This window comes from Limulus polyphemus, unplaced genomic scaffold (genome assembly GCF_000517525.1).
Source record: "Limulus polyphemus unplaced genomic scaffold, Limulus_polyphemus-2.1.2 Scaffold2913, whole genome shotgun sequence".
In the NCBI taxonomy this organism is placed as follows: domain Eukaryota; kingdom Metazoa; phylum Arthropoda; class Merostomata; order Xiphosura; family Limulidae; genus Limulus; species Limulus polyphemus.
In genome coordinates this window covers 109,025-118,523 of record NW_013668523.1, presented here as the reverse complement: position 1 = coordinate 118,523, position 9,499 = coordinate 109,025, and the positions used below count along the sequence as shown (strand labels likewise).

The 9,499-nt window shown below is 30.1% G+C and overlaps 1 protein-coding gene across 1 annotated transcript in view; it reads left to right on the top strand.

Moving 5' to 3' along the window:
* Nucleotides 1-9,499, top strand: part of LOC106468201 — a 56,321-nt gene that overhangs the window by 29,333 nt on the left and 17,489 nt on the right. The window contains exons 12-15 of the mRNA XM_013928613.2: nucleotides 1,957-2,171; nucleotides 2,778-2,823; nucleotides 6,502-6,567; nucleotides 9,231-9,290. Of these exons, the coding sequence (XP_013784067.1) occupies nucleotides 1,957-2,171; nucleotides 2,778-2,823; nucleotides 6,502-6,567; nucleotides 9,231-9,290 (387 nt within the window). The remainder of the gene's footprint in view (nucleotides 1-1,956; nucleotides 2,172-2,777; nucleotides 2,824-6,501; nucleotides 6,568-9,230; nucleotides 9,291-9,499) is intronic.

The window sequence follows — 9,499 nt, the reverse complement described above, 5'->3', positions numbered from 1 at the left end:
TAAGTGTATATAAGGAAGTGTTTCCAAAAATGGAAAGAGGTGGGCAGGTAGTATATTAGTAATATCTTAGCAAATAGGATGATAAGAGGTTCTCATTTTATATTCTAGCTTGTCAATATCAGTAATTTGAGTTCCTAGTTCGTACAAAACTATAGACTTAGTATTTTGACATCTCAAACATCTAGTTTGAACTAGTGCTGCATTCAACATACTATGTGGCACAAAAATCGATGATTAACTGTATTTTTTTAATATCTACTTTTAAATTAAGAAATTGAATAATGTATAATACTAAAAATCTATATACTACTAAAACTCTGAGATTGTGTGTGTGCTTGTCTGTAATTAAATACCACAAAAACAGCACACAATACCGCCATATTTGTAATGAAATGAGAATAGAAACAGAATAAAACAAGTTTTGTTAAAATTGGGCCATGGGTTACTGAGTTAGCCCTGTTTTTGGGTCACTTTTCGTACATTCCATTATTATAAAACTGTGTTTATACAACAATATATGCACAACAGAAATTAAATGATGAGATGAAAATGTGTTATAAAGGTGCATAGGAAGAACAACAATAAAATGGACCTACAATATTATTGACTATTTGCAAATAGTAACTATGGAGACGAGGTAATAAAATAAAAATCAAGTCGAGAACAACAACAAAATTTTATAAACGAAAACCTCTCGCCGAGCATTGGCTATTATATTATTTCCCTGTCAATGTTCCCATCTTCATTAAAAGGCTTAAGATGACAAAAAGAAGATCTCGAAGGATCTATCTATATACTACTAAAACTCTGAGATTGTTTGTTTGTTTGCTTATTTTTTCAGTCAATAAATCATTCACACTACTGTTCGGGCTCTTTACGAAACTTCTTACTTCACTTTTTTGAAAAATGATATGGTCTTTTCTTTTACTCCCGATCAACAATCAAGTATCTTTTCTTGAGTTATGTATAACACAAATGGATTGAAATATTTAATTAAATTATCTCAAAATAAACCTTCATTTTGGTGCAATATTGAAATTAGCTTGAATTCTTCATAACCTCTGAATAGTGGTTGACCCAACGGGTCACGGTGGTCTAGTTGAATTATAATACACAGTTTGATACCAAACTTATTGGCATAAATTCATAAAATAGTAGTTAAATAAAATTTTGAATGTGAGTCAACAAACGCGATGACATGACCTTTCACCCATGACCCGTCTGGAAAGGGTTAATGTAGTTTCAGTTGATAAAGCATGAACTGATAGTTTCCATGTGACATATTCTGTTTTGTTTGATCCTGCTATATGAGTCTATTTGTTTCTCAGGATCATTCATATTCACATTAGCAATATAAAAGTGAATGCTATTGCAAACAGAATAAGAAAAATATGACCTTATTTATTTAATTTGAGCAGAGAATCAAGTCAGTTACATTCAGTGATATCTAACAGTGTTAAAACATTTCTCTGTTGAGTCATTGTATATACCGAAACAGTTATGAAGTATCCCCTTTTGATGTGTTGCCCTCTGGTTCTCAAATACACGCAAGAGCAAACTGGCCTTAAAGTTTTGGTTGGTTGTATAGAAAGAAAGTATTAAAAGTACAGGAACTGTGACAACATAAAGATGTTGCACTTTTAAAGATGCTTTACCAGTGTTACATTATATAAGATGTATCCACAGTCTCAGTTTGGGTTTGTGATTGACATTATTAAAGAAATATTAAATGTAATGTAACTTAGTGCTTGAAAAACCATTTCCTTTGTGACCTGCTTGTTCAGAGTTTACAATAGAATAATGCAATATTTATTTGAAAGATTGTTTTTTTCAGTATTCATAAAAAAGTAAAGTGTACATGTATATATATTTTAATATAGATAATACTTAGACTTTTTCATTTGAATATTATGAAAAATTATCACATCTAACAAGTAAGAAATGTTAAAATTTTAGTGCAGTTACTTCAATTGGAGTCTCTATCCACCGTTGCGGGAACTTCTGATGGAACTTAAAGTGGATGTTCGAAATCTAGAGAGCCGGTTTCAGAGAAAGGCAGAAGAATCTGAAAGTACAGAGAAGTTAAAAATTGGAAGGAAACTTCCACCTCATGCATTGGTGCCAGGATTCATGGATCTGGATGAAGTTCCAGTGAATTCCCCTGGTGAAAGGTCAGTTTTTTGGTTTTTTCTTTCAGATTCCCTGTTAGCAGTTTTTTAAGTCATTTCTAGTTGTTGAGTTATAAATGTTTTTTTTATTAATATCATTAAAACTTAACTAAAACCAGTTGTTGTCACACATGTATCATTGCGATATTTTATTTGGTTAAACTTACCCATTTTTATTTATCGTTTATTGTATAACATTAACAGTTTTTGTTATTTGGTTTTCTTCATTGGTATTTAATGTGAATTTAACAAAATGCTTGATTTGTGCTCAGTTAGCTATACTTAATAAATTTTGAATAGCTTATATAAGGATCTCTGTATATCAAGGATTTCATAATGTAAACAAGTGTGTAATCTATTAGTATTATACATGTTTTAAATTGATCCTTTACAGTTTTATTTCTCCTATTTGTTTGATGAGTGCTCAGCATGTAAAAATGCAAGTCCTTGGAATATTTATTGAACAAGAGACATGGACAAGTCATAATCTCGTACTCAGTTTGACATATTATTCTGTCAGTGTTTGTTTTGTTTGCTTAATATGCGTCATGTTTATGATTTGTTTAAAGTGATGGCTTATTAGCTGAAAATACATTTTTACTCTCATAGTGCAGGGTTTAAAGCAGTATATCTTGGTGTGGCCTATGTTGGAAATGTAAGTATCACTCTTCATAGACTTGCTCTCTTTTTTTTTGCCAACTTAGATTTAAAATGATAATATTGTAGTGTTCCAGTTCATATTTATTTTTTAATATGTTGTTTGTAAGAATAATACTATTTAGAATCTTTTAGTTTCATTTTCATTTGCCTAATTTTAATATGATAATATTGTAAAATAAAGTTGGAAAAACACGCTCTGTAGTAATACAAATGTTTAAAATCTCTCTCTCTAAAGTATAACTTATATAATAGATATGTAAATCCCGAATCTTTAATATTTTGCTTCTATTTAGGCTTTACTTTTGGGCCTATTGATCAGTTTATGATAACAAAAAATGTATCTTTTACTCCAATTGCCAGGGTTTGATGGCATTTTTCATACAGTTCTAGCTTCATGAAAATTTATATGGCAGATTTTAATTTTCTTTATTTCTAAGTAACACACACACACATACAAACGATTACAAAACCTCTCACAACTGACTGGATCCTTCGTAAATTTGAATTGCTGTTTTATGGATCACTTTACTTAATCTCTTGTAGAATAAGTGATATGATATTAGAAAGTTTCTATTTTGGGTGATATCCAGCTGTGAACTATAATATAGTTTCAAAAGGAAGGTATTTAGCAGAAATTTATTTTTGAGTTCTCTTTGCAATGAAATTTCTATTGTATTATGGTTTATATGTACAACTATTATACCTTGTATCAAGTATAGATATGTGTACAGTATAAAATAATATTGTATGTGGCTTGTTTTATGATTTAGTTCAATGTGCAGCATAAAAATGAGGATGGAACAATTCACCATATAATTTATTCATCATCTTTAATAAAACTTGTGTATTTTTTTTCTTATTTTGTTACTTTAGACTGAGTGTATCCTAATTTAAATTAGTATTTCCCAAGTTCTGTACTTGCTCAATTTCTTATTGGGTGTGTAATTAGCTTCTCATTCTTAAACCATTCTCAGGCAGTTGAGTTTTAGTAAACCCTGCATCAAAGATTTTAGGCCTGGTGTATTACATTCTATGGTAAAGTTTCATTAATGTATTTAGGCTCATTTTATTTGTGCATTTTGAATATGTAGTGCCTTCCAATGTGTGAATTTACTTCTCAAGATTGAGGAGAGTAAGAAATGATAGAGCACAATATACTAGAATATACTCAAGCAACATTTCTAATTTACTGAGGCATCATCCTTCATAATTAAAAACATTAATAGTGGTTTAACTTTTCTTTTGTGAAAAAAATAGACTTGAATGATGACAGAGCAAGACAGAATTACAACTGTAATTGTAATTTTAGCTGTTAGCCCTAATAAAACACAAACATGCAAATGGGGCAAGTTAGAACATTCCTAATCACTTTCACTACCAACAAATTCATTAAAAAGCATGACTTATAAGGCGTGTTTCAGTTACCTGCTGTTTTATAACATTGAAATATAAACTCTTGAGTTTTTAAGAAGTTCACAAATTGTTGCCTCATATTCTCTAGGCTTCTCAGTGTTCCTAGAAATATTTTCTATGTGTACATTGATGTCTGGCCAGTTATTCAGAAGTTTGGAAGGAACAGTTTGTTTATGCTGTACCCATCTTGGCCTTGCTGGTTGAGATAGTGATCTTCCATTATTTCTGCTACATCATTATGTCTGTAAGCCTCTTTGAAGAACAGGTAGATGGGTGTCAGGATGTCATCTACTGTACTTATGAGTGTCAGGATGTTATCTACTGTACTTATGGGTGTCAGGATGTTATCTACTGTACTTATGGGTGTCAGGATGTTATCTACTGTACTTATGGATGTAAGGATATCATCTACTGTACTTATGGGCATCAGGATGTTATCTACTGTTCTTATGGGTGTCAGGATGTTATCTACTGTACTTATGGATGTAAGGATGTCATCTACTGTACTTATGGGCATCAGGATGTCACTGTACTTATGGATGTCAGAATGTCATCTACTGTACTTATGGGCATCAGGATGTTACTGTACTTATGGGTGTCAGGATTTCATCTATTGTACTTATGGGTGTCAGGTTGTTACTGTACTTATGGGTGTCAGGATGTCACCTACTGTACTTGTGATGATGATATAAGTTGTCCTGCATGTGAGTTCCAATATATGGGCTATGAAGTGTATGCTTGAACAAGCGAAGGTGCATCTGTTGCCAACAGTGTATCCACACAAGCTGGTTCTATGGTATAACTATATTAAGTATAGACACATATTGTCTGTGGCTGTTCCACATATAAATCTTTCTTCAGTGTAGAAAGATAGTGTTTGGCTGGTTTCATGGTATAACTCTTCTATGTTCAGTATAGAAACATTATTGCATATGCCTGGTTCCACAATATAAACCTATGTTAAGTATAGAAACATGTTGTGTATAGTTGGTTTCATGATATAAATCTATGTTAAGTATAGAAACATATTGTGTATACTTGATTTCATGATATAAATCTATGTTAAGTATAGAAACATGTTGTGTATAGTTGGTTTCATGATATAAATCTATGTTAAGTATGGAAACATATTGTGTATAGTTGATTTCATGATATAAATCTGTGTTAAGTATGGAAACATTGTGTATAGTTGATTTCATGATATAAATCTGTGTTAAGTATAGAAACATATTGTGTATAGTTGATTTCATGATATAAATCTATGTTGAGTATAGAAACATGTTGTGTATAGTTGATTTCATGATATAAATCTATGTTGAGTATAGAAACATATTGTGTATAGTTGATTTCATGATATAGATCTATGTTAAGTATAGAAAAATATTGTGTATAGTTGATTTCATGATATAAATCTATGTTAAGTATAGAAACATATTGTGTATAGTTGATTTCATGATATAAATCTATGTTAAGTATAGAAACATATTGTGTATAGTTGATTTCATGATATAAACCTATGTTAAGTATAGAAACATGTTGTGTATAGTTGATTTCATGATATAAATCTGTGTTAAGTATAGAAAGATCTTGTGTTTGGCTGCTTCCACAACACATATCTGTATTCAGTATAGAAACATATTGTTTATGGCTGGTTCTATGATATAACAATTCAGTGTTGAAGGATATTGTTTATGGCTGGTTCTATGATATAACTGTATTCAGTGTTGAAGGATACTGTTTATGGCTGGTTCTATAATATAACTATATTTAGTGTTGAAGGATGTTGTTTATGGCTGGTTCTATGATATAACTATTCAGTGTTGAAGGATATTGTTTATGGCTCGTTCTATGATATAACTATATTCAGTGTTGAAGGATACTGTTTATGGCTGGTTTTATAATATAACTATATTTAGTGTTGAAGGATATTGTTTATGGCTCGTTCTATGATATAACTATATTCAGTGTTGAAGGATATTGTTTATGGCTGGTTCTATGATATAACTATATTCAGTGTTGAAGGATATTGTTTATGGCTGGTTCTATATAACTATTTTCAGTATAGAAAGATGTTATGTATCCCTCGAACTTAGAAGACAAACACACTTGTATGTTAAAGTCCTTATAGTCCTGTATAAATGTATTTACAGTACATCAATTTCTTGATTGTATGTATAACAACCATCAAATGAACCTATAATTACCTAAAAAAATGACTTAGTGGGATGTTAATATGTGTGTGTGTGTGTGTGTGTTGCAGACAGGGAAAATTGAAAAAGTAGAAGAAGGAATCAAAAAAGTACTCATTACATTCAGCATGAAGAAGGTGAGAATTGTTCTTGAACATGTTACTTTATATAAGGTCATTTCCACTTCATTTTATAAGTACATTGTTTTAATTATTAAACTGTTGAATATCTGCAAGTGCCAGAGAAAACAAGTATTGTTATCATCATTGGATAATATTTCAATTTAAAGATCAAATCTTCAAAAAATATCCATTTAAGTTATATAATTTCTCTAAGTAATGAATTATTACATATTTGCACAAGATGCATTATTGCAGAATTGCAACACAATTTCCTGGAGTTCCTCATCATATTCTCCTTCTTTAGATTAGTGTGTACATAAAGTGTTTACAGTTGAAAGCCATACTTAGTATCTGATGGTGTTTAGACCACCAAAACAGTTGAAGTACAGGACAATGGTTTGGATTACTGTGTTCAGTTGCAAACTGGGGTTTAGGTGTTTTTGTTTCGAGGTATTCTGTAAGTTTAAAATAATAGATTTGTTCAAATTTTGGACAAGGTTTAAATGTATTCTTATTCTATATACTCTACTGTAAGATGGAATATCATAAATCAGGACCATGGAAATAACGTTCTCAACTTTCCCGAGCACCTTCACAGCAAGTAGAAACTTCTAGTGTACTGGCTGGTGTGTAGTTGAAAAAAAAAGTTTGTACATTATAATTTGTCCAATTTTGGCTTCATTTTCATACTAATAAAGTGATATCAAGGTACTGACATAAAATCAATAATCTTGATTACATTCTTATTATCTGTTTTCATTGGTGTGTGGATGTTTCAGTGACTAATCAAAAGACACATTCTTAAAAAGTTATGGAAGTTTTAAAAAATAGGAGTTAGGTTAGTGTTAAACAGTATAATAGGAGTTAGGTTAATGTTAAACAGTATATTTACATTCAAGCAGATGCTGTGAAAAGGGACAAATCTGTTATTAAAGAACCATTTACAACAAATAGTGTGAGATAAAAATGTAACTGACACAAAAAGAGAGAGAAAAATACAATCTATAAAAGACAAAGGTGGTGAGGGAAAAAAACGAAAATTGCAGTCTTAATTAGTTAACCGATTTTCTCTGACTTCAACTTGACATTGATACAGACAATTTGTCTGGCATGGCCTTCTTTAAAAACATGATTGTTCCCACTTTTGAGATCGAACCTCTTGCTTGTGCCTTGGAAAAATGCTGGAGCATCATGTATCATTAAATAATTATCAAAAATTGATAGGCAACTAGCCTGTGTCACTGAAGCATCCTGTAAAGCTAAAAACGGTTAAAGGATCAATAGATAAATTTTCTTCTATGAAGTTGATGATTTAATACTGACTTTGCAATTTTATAGACAACAGACTATTTTCAGTTTTTGTGATGTGCAAAAAAAGAAAAAAAAAAGAATGAATCTTGGAAGTGTACATCAACAGTATTGTGCGATGTAAATGGTGTATGACAAAACTGAGCTCAAGATTTTTTTTTTTAGCAATTCAGTTTTATGCTCACATATTTTTGTGACAGTGTTTGTTTTTGTTGAATTGCCATATAACTATAAAATGAGATCTGTTCACAAAAATAGCAACAACTACTAACAAGGCAGAGTCATTTAAAACAAATTCAGAAATACTCGTTTAATTCCCTTATTTAGATTCTGATAAGTAACTAAGACACTTTCAACATGAAGTTATCATTTATTAATTGTACATTGGAATAAGACAACTTATTGTGGCAAGTATATACGTGGTCTCAAAATATTTTGCTATTAATTTGCAGCTTGTTAAAAAATTTTTATATAGAAGAAATAAAAGCATGACCCACAGAGTTTCCATTAATGCACATATGTGATCTGTGCCCCCCAAAATACTCTTTTTTTTGGGGGGGGGGGTATAAGTCTTTCTCTCATGCATGCACTAGATGCATAGTATTTTCTTTACCTACAATACTGTTTCAAATTGATTACATAATCTTGTAGATAAAGTAGTTATGTAAATGTTTATCCTGTTTCAAATTGATTACATAATCATGTAGCTAAAGTAATTACCTAAATGTTTATCTTGTTTCAAACTGGTTGTATAATCACATAGATAAAGTAATTACCTAAATGTTTATCTTGTTTCAAACTGGTTGTATAATCACCTAGATAAAGTAATTACCTAAATGTTTATCTTGTTTCAAACTGGTTGTATAATCACCTAGATAAAGTAGTTACATAAATTTTTATCCTGTTTCAAACTGGTTATATAATCATCTAGGTAAAGTAGTTACGTAAAATGTTTATCCTGTTTCAAACTGGTTGTATAATCACCTAGATCAAGTAGTTATGTAAATGTTTATCTCGTTTCAAACTGATTACATAATCATGTAGATAAAGTAGTTACCTAAATACTTATCTTGTTTCAAAGTTATTACATAATCATGTAGGTATAGTAGTTACTTAAATGTTTATCTTGTTTCAAAGTTATTACATAATCGTGTAGGTATAGTAGTTACTTAAATGTTTATCTTGTTTCAAAGTTATTACATAATCATGTAGATAAAGTAGTTACCTAAATACTTATCTTGTTTCAAAGTTATTACATAATCATGTAGATAAAGTAGTTACCTAAATGCTTGTTATGTTTAAGCTGCATATATAACCATATAGCAGAAACAGTTATCTAAATGTTTATTTTGTGTTTTATTTCATATCAGAATGTTTTAATCGATGTTGGTGAGACAAAAGTTACTGTCTGTGAGAGACATTCAAGACATGTAAGTTGTTTCTTATTCCACATTTTGAAGTTTTGTTTATGGAAAAACCTTCATATTTGAAACATTTATTATATTAAATAAGTATTATTATTACTTATTTTACCTAATCTATTCTTAAATAACTTAAAAAAGATTCGTATTTTAGTATTTAGTTTACTTTTATTAATTATACTATAAAGAATAAACTAATAGTAAAACAAAATAAAAAA